The 23,493-nt window shown below is 36.3% G+C and overlaps 5 protein-coding genes and 2 long non-coding RNA genes across 10 annotated transcripts; 3 read left to right on the top strand and 4 right to left on the bottom strand.

The window, feature by feature from the left end:
- Positions 1-2,152: 2,152 nt before the first annotated feature.
- On the bottom strand, positions 2,153-3,299 carry LOC103960224 (glutathione transferase GST 23-like). Its single transcript, XM_009372660.3, has 2 exons — positions 2,973-3,299; positions 2,153-2,800 (listed from the first exon to the last, which is right to left on the bottom strand). The coding sequence occupies exons 1-2, from the start codon at positions 3,282-3,284 to the stop codon at positions 2,441-2,443; spliced, it is 672 nt and encodes a 223-aa protein (XP_009370935.2). The 5' UTR covers positions 3,285-3,299; the 3' UTR covers positions 2,153-2,440.
- Positions 3,300-6,599: 3,300 nt separating this feature from the next.
- On the bottom strand, positions 6,600-8,068 carry LOC103960208 (probable glutathione S-transferase). The gene is made up of 2 exons (XM_009372652.2): positions 7,678-8,068; positions 6,600-7,156 (listed from the first exon to the last, which is right to left on the bottom strand). The coding sequence occupies exons 1-2, from the start codon at positions 7,984-7,986 to the stop codon at positions 6,800-6,802; spliced, it is 666 nt and encodes a 221-aa protein (XP_009370927.2). The 5' UTR covers positions 7,987-8,068; the 3' UTR covers positions 6,600-6,799.
- Positions 8,069-8,984: 916 nt separating this feature from the next.
- LOC125480906 (probable glutathione S-transferase) lies at positions 8,985-10,103 on the top strand. The gene is made up of 2 exons (XM_048592145.1): positions 8,985-9,478; positions 9,637-10,103. Exons 1-2 carry the CDS (start codon positions 9,170-9,172, stop codon positions 9,991-9,993), a joined length of 666 nt encoding a protein of 221 aa, XP_048448102.1. The 5' UTR covers positions 8,985-9,169; the 3' UTR covers positions 9,994-10,103.
- A 324-nt stretch (positions 10,104-10,427) lies between these two features.
- On the bottom strand, positions 10,428-17,517 carry LOC103960238. 4 transcript variants are annotated; one of them, XR_007251923.1, is made up of 3 exons: positions 16,351-17,517; positions 15,594-15,683; positions 10,428-10,711 (listed from the first exon to the last, which is right to left on the bottom strand). It is a non-coding gene; the product is annotated as an uncharacterized LOC103960238 (long non-coding RNA). The 4 variants fall into 4 exon arrangements; XR_007251926.1 differs by having other exon boundaries at positions 16,516-17,517; XR_007251929.1 differs by having other exon boundaries at positions 16,625-17,517.
- On the top strand, positions 12,556-15,030 carry LOC103959551. Its single transcript, XR_007251920.1, has 3 exons — positions 12,556-14,028; positions 14,139-14,401; positions 14,503-15,030. It is a non-coding gene; the product is annotated as an uncharacterized LOC103959551 (long non-coding RNA).
- Positions 17,518-17,772: 255 nt separating the features above from the next.
- On the top strand, positions 17,773-21,114 carry LOC103961457 (protein LOW PSII ACCUMULATION 1, chloroplastic). The gene is given in 6 exon segments (XM_009374007.3): positions 17,773-17,777; positions 17,867-18,217; positions 19,306-19,485; positions 19,487-19,876; positions 19,970-20,020; positions 20,188-21,114. Coding segments are annotated over 6 exon segments (1,116 nt in total). The 3' UTR covers positions 20,327-21,114.
- LOC103960252 (photosystem I reaction center subunit IV B, chloroplastic) lies at positions 21,077-22,020 on the bottom strand. Its single transcript, XM_009372702.3, has 3 exons — positions 21,660-22,020; positions 21,384-21,449; positions 21,077-21,289 (listed from the first exon to the last, which is right to left on the bottom strand). The coding sequence occupies exons 1-3, from the start codon at positions 21,924-21,926 to the stop codon at positions 21,185-21,187; spliced, it is 438 nt and encodes a 145-aa protein (XP_009370977.2). The 5' UTR covers positions 21,927-22,020; the 3' UTR covers positions 21,077-21,184.
- Between the last annotated feature and the right edge of the window lie 1,473 nt (positions 22,021-23,493).

The raw sequence follows: 23,493 nt of genomic DNA, 5'->3' as shown, positions 1-23,493 counted from the left end.
AATACACTTTATTGTTCAACCACAAGCCTTATTTTAATTATCTTCGCCTTCGTGCAATCTCCACTGATGGTCAATCAAGTCATTCTGACGGGTTATGTGCCAGTATGGCTCTTGCAATGAAGTGTACCGTTGAACGATCAATTCATTGTAACGTCCATCTCGTTCTAATGGCTCGTGTTGCACGGGATCTTCGGTCCGGTCATGAGCATAGTAGATTTGTGTTCTTGAGTTATTCATCGGATCCGGCTCGTATTCATCTACGGCATCATAATCATACTCGTCTTCAACAATCATGTTGTGGAGAATAATACACGTCATCATGATGGATCGAAGAGCCTCGACATCAAACATTCTAACTACAGCCCTGACAATGGCCCAACGAGCTTGCAGGATACCAAAACAACGCTCGACATCCTTCCTACACCCTTCTTGACACTTTGCGAAGTGTTTCTCTTTTTCACTCTGCAGATGTGGCATTGTTTTGACAAATGTTGACCACCTTGGGTAAATACCATCTGCAAGGTAGTATGGTCCCTCATATTTATTACCATTAACCCAATATGTGCATCTCGGCCCATTTCCTTGTAGCAGTTCGTCAAACACTGGAGCTTGGGCAAGGACATTTAGGTCATTCTGAGCTCCTGAAACACGAAAAAAAGCATGCCAAATCCATGTATCAAAAGAAGCCACCGCTTCCAGAATGATGCTTTTGGCTCCTTTTCTGTCGCCATAAGCTCATTGCCACACACTTGGACAGTTTTTCCATGTCCAGTGCATGAAGTCGATGCTTCCAATAATGCCAGGGAAGCCTCGCATCTCACCTTTCATCAGAAGCCTTCGCATGTCCCTTGGCGTGGGTTGCCAAAGGTACTCATTGGTGTAGAGGGCTTCAATTGCAGAGCAAAACCGCATCAGGGACTTCAGAACTGTTGTTTTTCCCATCCTTGCGATCTCATCCACTTGATTTGCAGATACTCCATATGCAAGCATTCGCAAGGCAGCCGTAATTTTTTGCTCAGGAAGAAGACCTAGAACATGAAAAACATCCTCTTTTTGCACAAAATATGGATCATGGTTGCAAACATCACTCATGATTTTATCGAACAAACTTCGTTGCATTCTAAAACAACGTCTAAAAACATGATCAGGGAAAACGCTGTTGGGAATAAAATAATCTTCCAAGAGATCTTTACCTCGTCTTTCCCTTCTTCTATCGATGTTTGCCGCACGTCTGGGTTTGGCTATCTGACCCATAGCTTCCATGATACGGCGGGAATGTAAGGCCCTCCGCCTTCTATGGTGATCATCCTCATCCTCCTCCATTGCGAAGGCCTCATCTTCACCTCCACCTTGGTCAAGATTGACCAATTCTTCCTGTTGTGCCAACAACCTTTTCTGCTGCTCTTGCAACTGTTTATACGCTCTCCTTGAAGAAGACATTGTAAGAACTCAAGATTTGAAAACGATAAAGAAGAATTCTGAGCTAAAAAAAAGGATTGAGTTTAGTGTGAGGATGGATGTAGGGATGTAGGGTTTATATGGACAAAAAAAAAAAGATGAGGTTCTGGACAATGCCACGTGGCACTACGTGATTGGTTGAAAATCTTATTGAAATCTTGGCTAAATTATTGTAAATAGGAAGTGACACGTGGCGTGTCGGGATTGGTTGAAAATCTTAGCGGAAATCTATTAAAAAATAGTACGTTCGGATAATGACACGTGGCGTGACGAGATTGGTTAAAAATCTTATCGAAATCTTGCCTAAATTATTGTAAACAGGAAGTGACACGTGGGTTGTCGGGATTGGTTGAAAATCTTAGCGGAAATCTATTCAAAAAATAGTACGTTCGGATAATGACATGTGGCGTGACGAGATTGGTTAAAAATCCTATCCGAAATTAAAACTATTTTTTTATTTATTATTTTATAAAAAAATTATTTAATATTTTAAATGGACTGGGTGCCAGCGCATTTTGTAAGGTTGGAGATCGTTTGTGCCAGCGCATTTTTAGACTAGGTGCCAGCACATTTTTTTTTTGGGTGGAGATGCTTTGGCCTATTACTGTTCATTGGGTCTATTACTGTTCAATTAAGTGGATAAATAGGCTGGGTGCTGGCGCAAAGTCTTTAGGGGTGGAGTTGCTCTTAGAGATAAAGAGAAAAGTACACTTCATTATTCATAAGTAGTTAACAATATTCCTCAGATCTCTTCTTTGGAATTAATTTTTTTTTTATATGACCAGACGTCTCTCCCTAGCACGAGAAAAAAGAGAGTAGGAATATGGAGACCTATAACTCCAGTAGGCCATGGAAGTGTACATGTAAATTTAAGTGCAAGTTTTTATTTTCTGGAAATTGGACAGTCCAACTAATACAACATGATAGTAACAAAGAAGTGACACCAGCTAGCACTAGCTACTTATTAGCTAGTATATATTGTTCATGATTGTGCTGAAGCAACAACTGTTGCCCTTCGGCCTTTGAAATAGTTCAACAATGCATTGCGCTCAGGTAGGTTTTCTTTGATTGTTGGGGATTCCTTGAAACTTTGAATCCATGCATGCAAGCGAGGAAAGCTATCTCCTTCAAATACTTTAGCACCGGCTGCTTCCTCCAAGACTTCCAGCCACAAAGCTATCCAACCAAATGCTAAATCAGCCAATCCAATCTCGTTGCCGCTGAAGAACTTCTTGTTTCCCAGGCCATGCTCCTCCAAGATTTTAAGATTTTCCTGCGCTTCTTTTATTGCTTTCACTTGTTCTTCGCCAGTAGCAAAAAATAACCCAAGAAAAGCTCCGTTCTATGTTGGACAAAACATTTGGGTCAGTTTGTGTTTAAAATGTTACGTAGCCAGACAGTCTAATACGTAACGTTAGTATACCATTAATCTCAATAACCTATTTAAATAAGAATAACTCATGCTCAATCACATGGATACCATAACATGCTAAACTAATGTCGAGAGCGATTACCTTGTCCTCTCCGAACTTGGCCCAAAACCGAGCCTCGGCTCTTTGGTGTGGGTCTTTCGGAAGCAAGGGGTTGTGTGGCCATACCTCTTCAATGTACTCAAGAATGATAATGGACTCAGCAATTGGTTTCCCATCATGAACAAGAACAGGTACCTTCTTGTGTACTGGGTTGTACTTTAGAAGTTCATCACTCTTGTTGAATAATACATCCTCCTCTACATACTCATACTCCACACCCTTGAGCTTTAGTGCCCATATAACCCTATAAACATATGGACTAGCCCAGGCTCCTAGTAGTTTCACTCCTGCCATTTTTGTAGTTTTTGTGTTGTGGTTCCTGATTTGTTATGCTGGGTTTCTAGATCTATTTATACCCCTCAATTAGATCGGCTGCTTGTGCTTCAAGTACATGGTTTTGGGAATTTAGGGAGGAATTGGCTTCTTTCACATAAAATATTATTGGTAGGTGCATGTGGACGCGAGTGATTTCACTTCTGCCATTTTTGTTATTTTTGTGTTGTGATTCCCTGATTGGTATGCAGGGTTTTTAAGTTTATTTGTACCCAACAATCAATTTGGCTGCTTGTGCCTCAAGTACATGGGTTTAGGAATTTAGAGGGGAATTGGCTTCTTTAATGTAAAATTACTTTTCACTGGTGTATAGTTCTTAGTAGTACGGAAAATGAATAGCTGAAATTAATGCTACATAGAATTGAAGTTGCACCATAAAATAAAATATAATATTCTTAAGTTATTGTTACTCAGTATTACAATCTAGTAATATTTCTTTTTACTTGGAAGTGAAAGGTCTTAGGTTTGAATCTTGTGATTGGCGAATTCGATACCAAATTAGGATGCCCATTGTGTGGCTTTGTCGAACTCCCCCTCTCCTTAGTGTAAAAATATTGATGTACTAATTAAAATATATATATATATTCTTAGATTACTTAGTCAAGGGCCATCCTTAATGTAAAAATATCGATATATATATATATATATATATATATTAGGTTACTTAATCAAGGATCCTTAATGTAAAAATATCAATATACTAATATATATATTCTTAGGTTACTTAGTCAAGGGTCATTATAAATAACTCACTGGAAACATAAATGGGGTGCATGTACGTTAGCGATGATGTCACACAAGAAATCATATATGTATTCACAGCTCACTGGCCTCTCTCCTGCAGGTGGTTCGATCAAAGACAAATTTTTTTTTTTTTGTTGCCGATTCAAATGTGGTAGATAGATAAGGAAATCTATCTACAAGGCCCGGTCAATAGCACAAGTCGCACACTTTCATAATTCATTGTAGATAATTTTAACGAAAAATATCAGGTAATGTTTATTTTAATGAAAAATCATATTTTTATACTAAAATGTCAATCATGGTACTATTCATTCGACCCTTTATTTGGTCCTTATCGTTAAAACTCAAAGTTTTCAAGCCATTTTCATTAGTTTTCCTTTCATTTTATCCTTTGCTTCAATTATGAGTGTAAAAACAATATATAATACATTTTTGTAGAATTGGAGAACTAGTTGTGGGCAGGGACAGATCTATTAAGGGACCGGGGTGGTCCCGGAACCATCCGGAAGCTCAGATAAATAGTTGTGAGGATCTTCAAGGACCACCCAAGTCTGGGCAGTGGTGAAAAAGAACAGCAGCCATGGTGAAGGAGCCTCGTTCCAACGAAGAAGAAAATGCAGAGCAACCTTTTGTCTCTGTTTGTAATCAATCTCCAATGAGGCTGCTCTACCTGGCGCACTCATTAATAAGAAATTCATGAAATAGGGCATGGCTTCTATGCTAACAAAAGTAAGATAATATCAAGCGGTGTGGTGCTTTAGATGTAAGACCTTTTGACTTCTTTTGCAATTGGTGGCTAATCAGGCTGCCCCACCTAGCCCATAAATTAAAATAATAAACCAAATTTTTAATATAAGTATAACTTTTTTAGAGTGATACTATACCCACCTCTTTGTTTTATCTTTTTGCTCATCACATATTTACACCCACCGTTAAAAAAAAAAAAAAAAAAAAAGAACATCCTACTATGACAGTGATAGAGCACCAGCACTCACCATCTTTTATAGAATAGTCAGATTCTTTCAATTAAATTAACTTTACCAAAGTCAAGTCATTAAAAAATTTAAAAAAACCTTCACGTGATACTGTGTAAAAGAATAAAGTTTTGGGGTAAAAGTCTAAATGTCTGTGAAAGTAAAGACTTTTGAACATCTATGTTTTATGTTATCTTGTAAAATCGGTCTAAAAGAGATGTCTATGTATGTTTGTAATCAATTTCATTCCAGCAATAAGAAAAGAAAGTGTTTTTGTTATCAGAAGAAACTTGCTACCAATGGTAAGGAGAAACTTGCATCAAGCTAGCTTTTAGAAAAATAGTCTGAAAGTTTTTCTTACTATTAGCAGCAAGTTTCTTCTGGTTACAAAAACATTTTCTTTTCTTATTGAAGGAATGTGATCGATTATAAACGTACATAATAGTTTTTATTTTTATTTTTTTGATAAAAAAAAGGGAAGTGTTATTGGCACTCCAAAAATCTCATTCTACACTCCTCACAAGTGTATTTTTCTTTCATAATATAGAAAATTTGGAGTGTAGAATGTGATTTTTAGAGTGCTAATAACAATTCCCAAAAAAAAAAAAAAAATCCTTTTTCATGCATATTTTTTGTTGTTGTTTGTAGCTACTTCTCAATTCAATAATGAGATTTGATTTTAATTTCCTTCTTACTTTCGAGAAATCTAAGCATAACAATAGTTCTTTTCAGTATCTCTGTAATGTAAAGAACAACTACTCATGAGCATAATAATAGTTTTTTTCATTATCTCTGTAATGTAAAGAACAACTACTCTACACGAGAAATGAAAATTTAGTATTTCTAGCTTGTTTAGCACAAAGATTATAAATGAAAAGTTGTAGTTTGCCATTTATTTGTTCAATGATATTTTCATCTTTTTTTTTTTTTTTTTTTTTTGGAGCTTTTATATTGGGACCACCCTATGTTAAAATCCTGGATCCGCCATTGGTTGTGAGATCTACTCCACGTTGAATTTCAATGATCTGAACCGTACATTTTGTAAGTCTCAATTCATAGATCACCCTTGCAAAAATTCAATTTAATCCAAAGACAGTTGCCTATTTTATTATCACAATGAATTTTCATTGTTTATTATAAAACAAAGTGTTCATCAATTTCTTTGAACTCAATTAGAATTCTCAAATATTATTCTCGAGTTCAAAAAACTAGAGGTTCTTTTAGATGAGATTGTATTAGTTTTGAGTTCCTTTTTAACATATTAACCGAAGATGTAAACATTTTAATTAGAATTTAATAAAGTCTTGTCTTTTGAGGAAAAAAAATGAGATATCTCAAATATTTTTTATTTGGTTAATATTTTGCAAAGATGATCTATGAGGTCCATCTCGAATCGTTAAAATTCAATGTAGTGTGGACCCAACAACTAATCTCTATTTAAAAAAAAACGAAGATCCCGTAAAGGCCTCTTATATATAAATATATATATATATATATATTATCATATCGTGCCCTCTTTTGAAATGCTGACCACATTCATATACTTTTCTCACAAATATAAAGTTAATTGAACATATACTAATAGCATTTGAAAAGTAAAAGCATGCATGGTATATTTCAAAAGTATGCTTCAGCGTTCATGAGCAATTTCTGACTGTTGATGTACTCCGCGCGAAATCTATTATGCATCACTGTTTGAGCTCATGTGCATATAGAAGACGACGACTAACAATAGCCAAATTCGATTTAAAAACTAGGTTATGATCTTGCTGATGCAATGGACCTCTCTCTTAGGGATTTGAAATAAGCCAACAATTCATCATGATGAGGGGTGTTCTCCTTGATCTCAGGCACTTCTTTAAAATTGCGTATCCAAGCTTGCAAGTGAGGAAACATATTTGGTTCTAGCAACTTTAAACCAGCTGATTCTTCCATAGCTCCTAGCCAACCAGCTATCCATCCCAAAGCCAAGTCTGCCAACCCAATTTTCTCCCCTCCAAAAAATTTCTGATCTCCAAGTCCATGTTCTATTGTTTTCAACGCTTCTTGGGCTTCGTTTTTTGCCTTCTCCTGCTCTTCACCAATTGATTGAAAATATGCAATAAAAACTGAACTCTGCAAGGCTCAATTTGATATTTGATTAGCTATACACATGTGAATCCATGAAACATTTCAAATTATTTGGTAAACAGATTTGACGACAGGATTATTTTCAATATATAGTTAGCCTACTGTTAAGATGTTATAAAGAAAATAATAAAAAGTTATTAAACAAGTCATGCTTAGGATAATTGTAATAGATTAGAGGGACACCAAAACAAAATTTAGTATGAGACTATTACTCACTTATAACGTGTCATGTTAAAATTTGTCACATTTTCTAAATACATGTGGCCAAATTTTTGTCTAGTGGTTGTTCTAGAATTCTAGGATCGAGATTGTAGTCCAAATATAAATATCGCCTGGAGATACAATTATGTTATGCTGACCACATTTTTATATCAAATACGTTCGCAAAGAGATGTGTTCATAATTAAGAATATGAGCATCTTGTTAAAATTAAATAAATCTAAAGCGAGTCTAGATTTGAATTACTTAAACTCAAAATTTTGTGAACAAATTTGAATGACTCTCACCTTGTCCTCTCCAAACTTAATCCAAAACCGAGCCATGGCCCTCTCATAAGGTTCATCTGAAAGCAGTGGGTTCTGTGGCCAAACCTCCTCAATGTATTCAAGAATGATAGTGGACTCTGGGATTGGTTTTCCGCCATGAACGAGAACAGGGATCTTCTTATGAACTGGGTTATGCTGCAAAAGACGTTCACTCTTGGTGGTAAGATTTTCTTCGACATATTCATACTTGACACCCTTTAGTTTTAGAGCCCATATGACTCTGTAACAAAAGGGACTAGGCCATGCTCCTAACAGCTTCACTTCTTCCATTTTTGTAAACTACTTGCTTTTTTCTTCTTCCTAATTTGCTCTCACCAATGCGTTAGCTTTATAGGTCTCTATGAGCTTTTATGAGCTTTTGGTGGGATAGGAGAAATGAGGAAAGGAAAAGGACGAATGGAGATGGTGTGAGTCTCGTTCCATTCACATTTCTTTCACTATCCTATCTTGGCACTTCTTCGTTTTTTTCTTTTTTATACATACTTTTCTTTTATCTAACTAAACAAATCTTGAGTTTGTTATTTATATTCTTTAAATTGACTATATATATTGAGAATTTAACTAACAATGTTTACCATCTCAACGTTCGAATGATAATATATTCAATGTTATATTCACATTAGTTATATTTGACATAACTATGCTATAAATGCATTAGCCCGTTGTAAAATATCTTTCAAAATATTTAACATTAAATTGTTATCCTGTCTGGAAAAAAAATTGGAAATTCGTGTACATAATCCACAATTGGCTCTTGGAGTTAAATACTTGGCAGAGAAACATTGGTGTTCTTGGGGAACACTCAAATTACTTTGAAAAGTCATCTCATTTGGTCAAAAAGGAGGCCAAGAAGAAACAATGCAACTTCCTGTTAAACTCCAAAGGAAATTTCAAAGCTTTATGTATTCAAAGAATCATAACATAAAAGGGGGCCAAGGGTTTGAGGAATTAAGAATACAAATTAAACAAGAAAAAAAGTTGGAAGAAGTGAAGCTGCTGTTTGGAATTTAACAGGAAGTTGATAAATATCAATATTGTTCTCAATCTATAGCTTTTATTTAATTCTACAAGACGACATGAAACTTTATATCTTCAATAAAAAATTGAGAATAGCAGAAAGATTGCCTCTTTGGCCTGTTAAAGAAAATATCCACAGGACCACAGCCGTCTGCAGACAATAGCTAGATGGGAAATCCTGTATATTCTAAGGTAATCAAGCTCAAGACAACTTTTCAAATACATGAACGCGTGGTTCTTCCATTACTATTCTTAATATGCCACACCTAAATTGCTTGAAAAATCATCTCAATTGGTCAAAAAGGAAACCAAGAAGAAACAATGCAACATCCGGTTGACAATTCCAAAAGGATATTTCAAAGCTTTATTCATAGAATCATATTGTATAAGGAGGCCGAACACGAACATTTAACGAACGCAAAGAACTCAACAAGAAATGGAAGAAGTGAAGCTGTTTGGAGCTTGGCCTAGTCCATATAGTTCCAGAGTGATATGGGCTCTAGAGCTCAAGGGTGTGAAGTATGAATACATAGAAGAGGATTTGGCTAACAAGAGTGATTTGCTTTTGCATTACAACCCAGTTCACAAAAAGATCCCAGTACTCGTTCACAACGGGAAGCCAATCGCTGAGTCCAGTGTGATCCTCGAGTACATTGAAGAAACTTGGCCCCAGAATCCCCTCCTTTCTGATGACCCTCATGAGAGAGCGTTGGCGCGGTTCTGGACGAAGTTTATAGACGAAAAGGTGATCATTATATATGTCAAGCAATGTCGTATATATATTTATATATTGTCATATAAATTTACAATCTGACAACATAACATATATTGCTTTTATAGATTATTGGAGCCCTTTCAGTCATTACTAATCAAATGCAAATTTCAATTTGTGTGATCAAGCAGAGCGTACCATTTGCTAAATTCTTTATGGCTGATGGGGAAGAACATGAGAAGGCTGCAAAAGAAGTCAGAGATCTACTCAAGATCTTGGAAGAGCAAGCTCTGGGAGAGAAGGAGTTTTTCGGTGGCAATGAAATTGGGTTGGCTGACTTGGCCTTGGGATTTATAGCCTCCTCTTTTGGAGTGATTGAACAAGTGGTTGGTGTCAAAGTGCTGCAAGCCAGTGAGTTCCCTTGCTTATGTAATTGGATTAACAACTTTAGGGAAAACCCAGCAATCAAAAAGAGCCTCCAGCATGTAGATCAAATGTTTGTGTATTACAAGCAGAAGAGGGAGATGATTCTTGCTTCAAGGCCTTGAATTGCTTTCTTGTTGCATCTTTTTAGCCATATATGTAAGTGGATTAAGAAAAAGAAATCATAATAATTGTTGTTATTCTAAATAAGTTGTGAATTGCATAACTCTTGACATTTTCAGTGTAATTGTCACACATTACATCTATATTATCAGTTTAATCCACCAAAAAGGACCTTTTGGGATGGTAAAAACGTGTCACAAAATCTGCCAAAAGCGTCGCAATAGGCCTTTTACGACGGGCTTGTGACGGCAAGTGACTCATCGCATTAACTATGCGTCGTAAATGTTGGTCGATTATATGCAACGCTATGTACTATTTACTACGGGACGGCAAGTAACATGTCGCAAATAATTGCCACCAGGTTTAAAAAAAAAATTGGGCGTCAAATTGGACACCAATGACAATATTTTTTAACAGCTTCAACAAAAAAAATTCATGTGAAATTGTACTACAGGTTCCAAACTAAAATGAAATTCAAACCAATGTTACAATTCATAATTTACAAAATGAAAAACACTTATTTGGAATCTTTAAGATTGTAATGTATTTCATTTCAGTAATTAAACACATATACATGTTTAGACATTTATATAGTCTATAATACTACATCAGACCAATGCTTCTCTGTCGGACCAAGCAAGAGATCCCCTTGAGTGCTTTCCTTCTAAACTTTATGCCTCTCCTCTTCATCTTCCAGTCTCTGTAGTTGACAAGAATTTACTACCACAAAAATGATATCAATAATGACAAAGGAACAAAAGTAACTTGCAGACTAGTACAAAAATCAATTTGCGCGACGTACTTTGCGCGACGAAGACGACGTCGCGCAAAACAGCTATGCGCGACGAATACATCGTCGCGCAAAGTTTCATTGCGCAAAAGACGTTTGCGTGACCCCTATATGCGTCGCGCAAGATTTTGGCGCCAAACGAAGGATCTTTACTGCTTTTTTTTTCCAAATTTGCGCAACGAAGGCAGAAACACGTCGCACAAAATAGCTTTGCGCGACATAGTTGGGAAGGCGGCGCGCAAAACATCTTTGCGCTACGTATACCTACCTACGTCGCGCAAAGTCCCTTTTTTATTTTTTATTTTTTTTATTTTTTATCCCTTTTGCTTTTCTTTTAGGGTTCTTTCATTGCCTTTTCCTTTTGTGGTATCCACTTGTGTAAATATTTTAAATTGACGATCCAATTAGTTCATTGTATTCATATAGGGTTAAAGAGTGTAACTGTAAAAAATCATCAAAATCAGAGTTAAAATAATCGTTTGATCGTAATTTTTTCGTTTATGGCCGTCGAAATGGTTTGTCCCATTACTTGATTTCTGAATGTTTGTTTTTTGCGATTTTAGCGTATAAGATCTCGAAGCATATACAAATAAGTTTGACGGTCAGATTGTTGAAACTAGTTTCGTACAATGCGTTTCCCATCAAATTCAATGGTATATGTATTTACTAAGTAGATTTCAATTTATTTATTTTGTACTCATAAGCAAAAGGGCGAAAAAAAAAAAAAAGGACTTTGCGCGACGTAGGTATAACTACGTCGCGCAAATATGTTTTGCGCAACGTAATTGTACCTACGTCGCGCAAAATCCTTTTTTTTTTTTTTGCTTTTGCTTTTCTTTTGAGGTTCTTGCATTGCCTTTTCCTTTTGTGGTATCCACTTGTGTAAATATTTTAAATTGATGATCCAATTAGTTCATTGTATTCATATAGGGTTAAAGAGTGTAGCTGTAAAAAAATCATCAAAATCAGAGTTAAAATAACCGTTAGATTGTGATTTTTTCGTTTATAGCCGTCGAAATGGTTTGTCCCGTTACTTGATCTCTTAATGTTTGTTTTTTGCAATTTTTGGCGTATGCGATCTCGAAGCATATACAAAAAAGTTTGACGGTTGGATCGTTGAAACTAGTTTCGTACAATGCGTATCCCATCAAAACATTAGCTTCACTAACACTTGGAGTTTATTTATACTTTCATTAAGTATAACATAAAATTTTGTGGTATCCACTTGTGTAAATGTTTTAAATTGACAATCGAATTGTATTCATATAGGGTTAAAGAGTGTAGCTGTAAAAAATCATCAAAATCAGAGTTAAAATAACCGTTAAATCAAGATTTTTTCGTTTATAGCCGTCGAAATCGTTTGTCCCGTTACTTGATCTCTTAATGTTTGTTTTTTGCAATTTTTGGCGTATGCGATCTCAAAGCATATACAAACAAGTTTGACGGTTGGATCGTTGAAACTAGTTTCGTACAATGCGTATCCCATCAAAACATTAGCTTCACTAACACTTGGAGTTTATTTATACTTTCATTAAGTATAACATAAGATTTTGTGGTATCCACTTGTGTAAATGTTTTAAATTGACAATCGAATTAGTTCATTGTATTCATATAGGGTTAAAGAGTGTAGCTGTAAAAAATCATCAAAATCAGAGTTAAAATAACCGTTAAATCAAGATTTTTTCGTTTATAGCCGTCGAAATGGTTTGTTCCGTTACCTAATCTCTGAATGTTTTTTTTTGCGATTTTTGGCGTATGCGATCTTGAAGCATATACAAACAAGTTTAACGGTTGGATCGTTGAAATTAGTTTCGTACAATGCGTATCCCATCGATTTCAATGTGTGTCTATATATATATTTATTTATTAAGTAGATTTCAATGTCTGCAACTGAGTGATCAGTTTCACATATTGGAGGTAAGCTAGGTTGAGAGTTCTTAGATATAAAACTTATAGTTAATGATATCCTTTACCATATCAAGGGCGAAGTATATCAATGTTCCAAGTATGAAGCTGCTTGTTTAGTTTCTTGAACCATTGGTTTTTTAAATAATCTTGTATTGATATTATTGCTCTAATTACTTATATTACTTTGGTTGCTAATTTATTAGTTTCAAATGCAAGAAAGGATTAGTTTCTAATGTCATATTTTTATGGTTCAAAAAGTGTATAGATGTCGCAGTTGATCACTCGTCGTCGGAGTGTGTCTAATGCGGCTCCTACATCATCAGCATCTACTCCAGGCGTGAGTGCTCCATTGATTGGGGAGCCTACACCCCTTACTGAGGCTACTCCTACGGCGTCTTAGGTGCCCGTATCATCAACATCATCAGTGTCGGTTCAACCTCTCAGTGCACGGCGGCCTCACCGTCGCCGCCGCGAGCTGGAGCTTGGTGATCACGCTTCCTCCTCCTCCGGAGTCGATGGTGGGGCCTCCTAACCAGGTAGTTTTTTTTCTAATTCTCACTACGTTGTATTTTTTTTTTTCTATTTTAAAACTATTATTTTATGATTGTGAAAATTTGTTGGATTGTGAAAATGTGTTGCGGGTTGTGAATTACTGTTTTAAGGTTTTGGGAAATGATATACTATTAGGGGAGGTTTTGCCCAATTTTCTGTACAAATTTAAGCTTTTTACCATTTAAGTTTTTTTGGGCAGCTAAAAAAAACACCAGGGGGCCTAATCGAATGCTAAAGGAGGCACATGCTGTACGTATGTCCGCCTCCTTGATCAAGATTGCATATGACTCGCAACATCGTGGAGCGGCTACCTCACAGCAGCATAGCAGCGTTGTTACTAGCTGTGGTTATGTTATTCGGAATTGTTGTCCTATGCGGTGGGAGTCTTGGGCACAAATTCCCGAGGAGACGAAGAAACTGGTGCCAGACAAGTTGTCGGTTAGTAAATTAATTTTTAGCCCTTATCATTTTTTTTTTAAATTTTGTTTACAAATATTATAAACCAAAGTATATTATCTTAATATTATTAAATTTCTTAATATTATTTTATTGTTTTTCATATTTGTAGGTCAATTTTGATGTTAATGACTTATCCCCTGAGGTCAGTGCCTACTTAGAGGGGACCTTAGCAAACCGGTACAAAGATTGGAAGAGCGCTTTTCACACGCATTTTCAGCTATGGGATGATCCGGAGATTGCTCGCCTAGAGGGTTGCCCAAACGAGTTGAGGGACCGGCCAGAGGATTGGGAGTGGCTCTGTAAACATTTTATGGATCCAAAATTTGTGGTATGTACATAATACTTTAATAATAATTTACTGTTTTTGTTATTTTTTAAGCTTTTTTTAATAATTTCATTCAAATAATCGCACTAACATGTATATTGTATGTTTAACAGAAGAAATCTATTGCTGGCAAGAAAGCTCGGGACTCAAAGACACTTCTCCACCATTCCGGTTCGAAGCCCTTTTCGTATAGGCTTGAGGCACGACGTCAAGTAAAAGTATATTAATTTTTAAATTTTATACATTTTATTCTTTATTATTGACTAATAAAATTTACTTAATGATTTTTTTTTAGGAGGGTTCTACGTTCCCACAGATTGACATGTTCAATGACGTTTACGTTCGACCCGGCAATGAGACCGCTAAGGAGCTTCATGTAAGTATATGTAATTCTTATTATTCTTATTTTTACGAATCGTTCAAATATTATTTATATTTTGTCATTAAACATTATATGTTTTTTCTTTATTATTACAGGATGTTATGGTGGAAAAGTCCACTGCTGTTCTCCAAGAAGCAACATCGCAGCTTCCCCCGGAGACCCCGATCGAGGACGTCAATGTACCCGAGGATGCATATATTCAGATCGTGACTGAGGTCTTGGATCAGAAGTTGGGTCGTCGTTATGGCAAGGTTGTTCGATGTATGGGGAAGGCGGGGGTTCGTGAGACGGGTGCCTCCTCTTCCAGATCGTCCACAGGATAGGTAAATGCCTTGAAGGAGGAAGTGACAACCCTAAAAGGTCAGCTTGCGGCCCAGGGCGAGCACATTAGGGCCCAGGACGAGAGGATGAGTATGATTGTACAAGCCTTAGCGATGTCCGGCCTCCAGATCCCGATGCCAACACGTGATGTTGCTCCACCTTCAACTTCCCAGCCACTTCACCCAGCTGATACCCAGTAGCATGATGTATCCTAGAAGACTAGTAGTTTTTTTTTTTGTGTTTGGACATCTTGTGTGTACATTTTTATATATTTTATAATTAAATACTTTTTCTTGGTTTAATAATTATTGTTTAGAATTTCATTACAATATTTATTAAAAATTAAATAAAAAAAATTCTTTGGCCAAAAAAAAAAAAAAAAAAAAAAAGAAAAGGGTTTGCGCGATGAAGAAGTGATCTGCGTTGCGCAAAACCACTTTGCGCGACCCAGGTTTTTAGTTGCGCAAAGTTGTTTTGCGAGACACAGGACCTAGGTTGCGCAAAGTGGTTTTGAGCGACGCAGGACATTCGTCGCGCAAAGTGGTTTTGCGCAACGTAGATCATTTCTGCGTCGCGCAAACCCTGCTTTCACGCACTTAGCGCAACGGTGAATGCGCGACGAACGTCCGTTGGGCTAATTTTTGCACGACGTTTTTTGACTTTGCGCGACGAAGGTCCTGCGTCGTGCAAAGCCTTTTTTGTACTAGTGAGACCACTGGTACAATATAACAAACGACACAACGCCAGCATTTATATAATTACTTTCATAAGAACAATTTCAATACCACTGATACAACTATAATTGAGCTTATAACCAGATGTCATATCAAGAAATGGAACTCAACCTAGAAATTTTATGTATTACCTGTTATAGTGGAATTTTGATGCAACTCATCCCAGCAACATCTGATTTCACTCGACCTTAGCAGTAGCCTTTACCCAACCAAGCCAATTTCTAGGGAAAAAGGAACAAGATAAGGGAAAAAACACAAGAAACAAAGATGAAGGGGAACAGTAAGACACCAATTTATAACATAGATCAACCTTTTATACAGACCAAGTTATTACAGCAAAACAACACGAAAGTAGCTACATTTCTTAAAGATAAATAGTGGAGTAATTCTTAATGTAATAATAGAATTAATGGTCTAACATACACGAATTAGTAGAAGAAGCTCACTACAAACACATGATGGTTGAAGTGGATGACATCATAACACTTATTGAAATATTTAAACCATATCAAGACCAAATCAAACGTCATTTACTGGATTCTACTCAGACAACTCACTTCAAAAGGTGGTGGCCATTCTAACAAAACGAACTCAATTAATCCATCATCTTAGTAAGTTACTAATCAGAAATATTAAAAGATATAGAGCAAATTAGTGCATGGCATTTATGTATGAAAGGAATACATAATCGTTTCTTCTTTCACTCTTTGCGGCGAGTTTGAGCAATTTCGTTAACTAATGACATAAACATAGATTTTTACACAACAGTCACAACAAATAACAACATAAACATAGAATACCAGTTATGTATGCATACCAGCTCAATCACGTTATAAATCACAACATTGACAACAAATGACATAAACATAGAATTTACAAATTACTTACTTTCTTGGACTGCTTATTTACTTTTCTTTCATCCTACTTTGTATGATCCTTTATGGCCCTAAGAAAATAACCTACTCTCTTGCTTCTTCGCAAACCTTACTCTATATCAATGTCATCAGAATGCCCCACTTTATCTTCTACCTTTAAACTACACCCCATTCTCACCTTTCTTAGAGGCCCGCTTTCCATTTTCTCCTCCCTTTTGCTCTGATTTCAACTCATCATTCACCATTACTTTCCAAACAGTTCTTTCATTTTCCTCTACAAATCTCACCTTTTTTCGGACCATTCTGTGCTTCTTCACAAAAGCACCACCATTGTCTCTGCATTCATCCATGCTTTCTTACTCATCCTTCTCCAATTAATCCACCCCCAAATTTCTGCTTCTCTTGCTAAATGAGTCACCAGTGCCATTAAAGAATAAATAAACAAAACCAAGCCAGCATACTTCTTTGACTAGCTCCAATTACAAAAAAATCCTCCAACAATATTAGCAATTAGTGATGAAATTGAACATAGAAAAAAAGAAAAAAAAAAAAAAAACCCTAAACAACGGGAGAACTAATGGAGAATAGATAAGACTGGAATTTTTGAAAAAATGATGAAACAACACCAAGAAAAAACAAATTAGAAGATGATTCCTCAAATAATCTTACCAAATAAGAAGCGATGAGATTGAATTTGAATTTCTAGCAACAAAAAGAAAAAACTGAGAGATGACAAAAAATATTAGGGTTAGGGAAATGGGAGATTTGAGAGAGGAACAAGAAACATAAATCCTTACTTGGTTCAATTGTGTCTCAGCATCAGTGGTTGTGGCAAGAGTCTCAAAGAAGGATCTATGCTTTGAAGAGAGGGAGATAGGCTGAGAGCGAGAGGGAGATGAGAGCGTGCAGTTGTGTTTTTTTTTTTTTTTCTTCTACTTATTCACAACAGAGGTGTGTGCGACGGAACTTTCATTCATGTCGCAAACAACAGAGCGCCAAAGTTTAGCGCACAGAAAATAATGAAATTTAATAGTTATTGCGAGAGCCGCATCACGCGTCGTAGAAGGGTGTCGCAATTACCATATTTTCTTGTAGTAACGTGTATATATTTATTTAAAAATACTATACTAAGTCAATGAAATATCAACAATGTTATCCACTCATTATAAAACGTGGAATACAAAACAACACGTGGTGGTGTGATTGTCGCAATAAAAAATTTGTCCATTGAGTATAATCATATTGCTTCATGATATCATTAATCATCTCATGTTATAACATATAAATATATTTATTAATATATTTCCTAATTTCTGTATTCATGACATATTAATCATGTCACATACTTATATTATAATATGTAGATCAATAACACAACGTGATACAGTAATAGTTAGTCACACTTAAAAATTTCTCCACTTGTAACTAGAAACCTATGGTGTTAAACTCATGCTGCTAAACACTGCCGTTTCCAGGGGAAGTGTTTTTTTTTTTATTTTTTCCTAAGAAACAAACAAACGTAAAAAAAGGTTAACAGAGAAAATAAGACTGGCTGTAATTACTACCATTTGGGCTGTGGGAGGTGGCAGTATTGTGTTCATCCAAATACGGCCTCCCAAGAAACCATTGCCAAACTCTAAAAAGCAACACAAGAACTCTGAATTCAAGCGGTGGCCAAGGCTTCTGTTGCAAACTCTCCCTTACACATCCTCAAACCTCGAAATCACACTCACTACAAACTCAGCAGTGGAATCAGAACCGATCCTCTGGTCATTCTCTTGTACAAATGCACCATTTCTCACTCTGCAGACCTCAAAGCATAAGTCTTCAACCATCACATGCTTTGCAACTGATAAGCAAACTTCTCCTACTGAAATCAGGTCTTCCCTTTTCCAGTATTTTGAGAATGATTGTGTCGTATGATTCATTTAAGGGAGTTCTGCACAAATAGAATCGATTACCAATTCTAATTAAAAACATAATTGGAGACCCTAGACAGACGATAAAGTGTATACATAACATAGTGTCCTGTTATTGCCTGTTTAGTGTCCTTTCGGTTATTTTCTTATTTATTAAAAGCTTTTAACCGGTTTTACAAGTGCATATTTCCTTGGATTTAAGCTTACACCATATCTTAATGTTTCTTGGATAATTGGATTGGGACATGTAGGAACTATAATTGGTTAGTCTTCAACAAGGATCACAAATAACATATCTTACATATATTACAAGAGTTGGCATTAAAAAGAGATCGACCATACCTGAGAACCCATCTGCCCAGCAACAAAGACAGCAGCAACACCAACTGAAAGACCTGGTGTAGGCTGTGTTTACTGGTAACACATAAGAATTCTTCTACTCACTCAAGACCTTATGTTTCAATGGTGATAGAACCCTGATTACAGAACATGTTCTTTGTGAGCAGGGAATCCTTTATTATATCGAACTGAACTTCTCCAACTTCCATCTATCAAGATGATTGGATAGCAACTGCTATGAACTGCAGCAATCAGTTTCTTTTGACGTGGAGCAATGCAAGCATCCTTATCACGTCCCATATCCCTTAATTCTAGGAGATCAGTTATTGACATGGCCATGACTCCTAATTGGTTTGAACCCACGTTTAGGTATCCTTATCATGATATGTGTAAGTTCAAAACCTAACAGGGACATGACCAAATGAACGTCTGTGATTGGTAGTAGTTGTGCCATAGTGTTTCAAATTTGAACTTTTCATGATCATTGCATCAATTTTCTGGGATATTTGATAAGTTCTACCTATTTGTACTGTGAACGGAACTGGTTCTAAATTGAAGTAGATAGACTAGTAATGGGGTTTTCCCGGTTTCAACATCTTTGGCAACTTGGGTTCTCTGGCTCTCTGCCTTTCAATCCAATGCCTTGTGCTATATTAGCTTCTACTATACACATTAGGCTTCTTGTAATCATAGGTTTGTTTGTTCCTCAGTTCCACAACCAGGATCAGGAGTGAAGTTCTCACTCCCTTTCACTCCGTTCGAATGTTTTTCTATCTTGCTTTCATTGCAAGTGGTGGTTTAGGAGGACTAATAGCAACCACACAATTGATTGCAGCAATAACAAATCCATCAAGAGTACTTGATGCCACCGAAATTGCCAAGGGTCTTGGCAGACCTTGGAGCAGTGTCTCTCTTTGCATTTTTGTATTTGAGGGAGAACAAGGCCAAAGATGCACAGATTGCTAGGCTCTCTCGAGAGGAAAACCTTTCGAATCTTAAGCTTCGTGTTTCTGAAAAGAAAGTTATTCCTCTTAGCTCTTTGAGAGGGATTGCTCAGCTGGTAATATGTGCAGGCCCTGCATCGTTCATCACAGAATCCTTCAATCGAAGTGAGCCTTTCACTGAAGGGCTTGTGGAAAGAGGAGTGCTCGTTGTGCCCTTGGCTACGGATGGAAACGTACCTAGTTTTGAGTTTGAAGAAAGTGAAGAGGCTAAGGATATTACTGCAAAGAGGAAAGGACTCTGGCAGCTGACTCCAATTTATGTTACTGAATGGACCAAGTAAGTAAACCTTTTTCAAAACAAAATGATTTAATCATTTACAAGTTCTTATTATCTGGTCAGACACACTCATTTTTTCGTTGGATATTGTAGCTGGTTGGACGAACAAAAGAAGCTGGCCGGTGTCACCTCTGACTCTCCCGTGTAAGCATTTCTTATTATGGCAGTTTGTATAGTTTGTGCTTTTAACTATACTTTTTTTTTGCATTTCGTTAGTTTTCCTTTTAACCAATGAGTCTATTTTCTTGGGTAAATTCGCATAAGATCACTTCTTGAGTAATTCTACATCATTTTTTTTTTTTTTTTGCCAGGTATGTATCTCTTCGCCTGGATGGTCGTATTCGTGGCAGTCGCGTTGGTTACCCACCTTGGAATGCTTTCGTTGCGCAGTTACCACCTGTAAAGGGAATATGGTCTGGTCTCCTCGACGGGTTTGATGGAAGAGTTTAAGAAAACATTTTTAGTTTCTAGTCATTCGTTACTTGTCATGACTCCGCAGTCTGTCGAGAATATTGTGGTGTTATGTGCCATTTATAAGCACTTGCATGCTTATCGATTTTTCGAGTATCTCCCAACTCTCTTGCATTATTGGGTGCTTAAGCTTAACTACATGGTTTTTTGTTTCGGCCAAACACGTAAAACAAACATCCTGGTGCCCACAAGGATTTGCACATTCTGAAACATAAAATGCTTATGATTGAACAAGTAGTCCTGCCTATTGGGTTCTGGAAATCGTCTTTGGAATAGTTTAATGACTTTTTTGTTAATGGAAAAGAGAAGTTATTTGCACAAGTTTTTCACCCCTTGCACACGCTTGCTTGTTTATGCTCTTTAGATATAAATGAAAGGAGAATCGATAAAAATAAACAAGGGTCAGAATGTATAAGGAGAAAAGTGAGTGCATAAATCATTTTCCATAAAAAATAAAAATAAAATAATAAAAAAAACCAGTTTGATACACCGCTTTTCTCTTTATCGCGAGATAAAGATACAACGGTAAAGAGAGAATCATGATATGTAAGATAGTTTTTCTTGTGATATTATATACTTGGAAAGAGTTGTATGGACAAAAATATAGCGAAGCTAATCTGCCCTCAATCCTTGTGGAAATTTTAGAAAATACAATAATACTCTATGAATTTATATCGATCGATTGGGATTTTGAGCATGCAGTGATTTAAACATAACTAAGAAAAGGGAAGAAGAAATCATAGAGTATGGTATAAAAATAAGGGGCACCAACAACTAGGAAGAAATTGATAGAAGGAGAATTTAATTAAGATTACAATTTACAGTGCTACTACAAACTCATTTAACTTCTTCAATCTCGTCCAAAGCATAGTTATTTGTTGACACATTGGCATAGTTAACTTTGTTGAACCGGACCACGACCGGGTAACGGGTATTCGGATCCTGCAAAATGGATATAAACACATAAATTTTAAGAAAAGCGCACCATTTTCCATGTTCATTTTCATTTTAATTGAGAGGGAGAGATAGGTCAGACCTGATCCACTGCTACAACAGATCCAATGCCTTTGAACCAGTAGGATTCCTTCCTCAGAATCTTCACCTGTTAATGGAAGTATATAAAGTTATTAGCTTATATTACAATTCACCAATTGCAACTACCAAACCATTCAATTTGGTTTAAGTCTCTATTTTTTTCTGGGTTCAATTTGGTTTTCCAATTCACCAATTGCAACTACCAAACCATTCAAAATTCACTAAAACAAATACTATAAAAGAACACTACTTTTTTTTTTTTTTTACTTGAACTAACCTTAGTGCCTCTCTTGGGTCCAATTGGTGGTGGCTTAGGCTTAGGGGCAGCTTCCCCCTCTGGTGCAGTCTTGGTGGCCGCCGTCGGAGCAGCGGCTTCCTCTGCTGACCTGGTCACAAACCTAGCATTGCTTCTGGTGTTGGTGCTGGGTTTTGATGGGAAAAACAGCATGCTATTTCGGCTAGAAGTTGAGCCTGCGTTGGTGGTTGCAACATTTGGTGCTACCACAAAGCCTGAGGCAGCTGATGCGATGCCACAGCTAGCCATGTTTGTTTCTGTGCTGCTGTTAGTCACTAAACTCTGCGTGTGTTTGTGGTAAGATTGTGGCAGAAGTTAATGGATATAAAATTAAGACAAAAAATTGAGAGGCTTTGAATGGACTGAGTTTGTATTGCCATTGGGGAAGACAGAATTATCTGATCCTGGCAACGCGAGATGATTCGTTGCCTCCACTAGGGTGATGACACCTGTGCACCATATCCTTTATGTTTGGATAATATGTGATTACATGTCATCCTTGCGGGTGGACTTGCTGCGTAGACAAACCAACATCTTTCTGTTTCTTCCCGTGAAATTCTTCTAAATAATGATGGAATTGTTATATTAATATTTAACATATGTTTGATTGTGTAAATTCTTGGTAGAATGAGTTTAAGTCTATAAATTAATAAATGCACTAGCATAAAAGAAACATAATCCTACAATTTTCGTACGCTTTGTTCTCTCCACTCTCTCTTGTCGTATTCTCTCTCTTTAGTTCATTAAATTGGCCTCAATAAGAATTGAATTTTCAAGAAAAATATCTAAAATCATTCATTAACCACCAAAAAATCTTCTTAATTCCTTTTAATGTTTTTTTTAATATTATTAATTATGTGGTTGTTGATTTGGAGCCAATGAGTAATATGAATATTTTAGCATATTTCTATGTCCTAAGCCTGTAAATAGACAAGAATAATATATATGGCTTGGTTTTCTACTCCCAATCTCTCTCTCTCGTCTATATCTTATCTCTCTCATCTATTTCATATCTAACATGTTCCGAATCATAGTTATTTCACCAAAACATAATTCAAAACCCAATACTAAACCATATACTGTGGAATGGAAAATTAGAAACAATTATTTTTAGATAATTGTTCGTAGCATTCATCTTCATTGTATATTGAAGTACAATAAAATTTAGATTTCTGGAGCCTTCTTGTAAGGGAAACACAACTAGTGCTTATAAGAAAATAGTGTACAAATTTTCATAAAATAAAATAAACAAGTTAAACAGATACCGTAGAGACGGTAAAATGGGCACTAAACAATGATTTTGTTTTTTTTTTTTTTCAAAATTTTTTAAAGATAAAAAGAGACCTAAAAGTCAGAGGCTTCCCCTACTACAGCAATTGCCAACAAGATCAAATATTTCCTGGCAAAACTTGGGATCGTATGAAACTCCTTCAATTCCCTCCAAAATCAAAACATGAAAATAAAGCTAGGGTTTTAGCTGATGGTGCTGATCACAGACTTCTCAGTCTACGTTACCGCACCATGATGCGTAATACTTCCGAATCGAACGCCAAAGATCCAATGCAGATCAGAATTCCATCACATGGAGGTTTTCTTGGGATTCAGAGCTCCGATACCCGATTATCCCCATCACAACGCCTCCAAAAGACTCACAGGTTAATCCAAACCCTAGAGTTAGTCACTTATTTAGTTTTAAATGTGTTAAAATATTTTGTTTCTTAGTGAGTCTAAAGAGGGTGTAGTCAAACTCGAATTTAAAGAGATCTTAAAATCCTAATGTAGTCAACTAAAGGATTTTAAAGGCCATCAAAATCTA

Source organism: the organism of the source record quoted next, unplaced genomic scaffold (assembly GCF_019419815.1).
Source record: "Pyrus x bretschneideri cultivar Hongxiangsu unplaced genomic scaffold, Pyrus_bretschneideri_v1 Contig10, whole genome shotgun sequence".
NCBI classification, from domain to species: domain Eukaryota; kingdom Viridiplantae; phylum Streptophyta; class Magnoliopsida; order Rosales; family Rosaceae; genus Pyrus; species Pyrus x bretschneideri.
The sequence above is the reverse complement of the archived record's forward strand: the minus strand, read 5'-3'. Positions and strand labels throughout refer to the sequence as shown.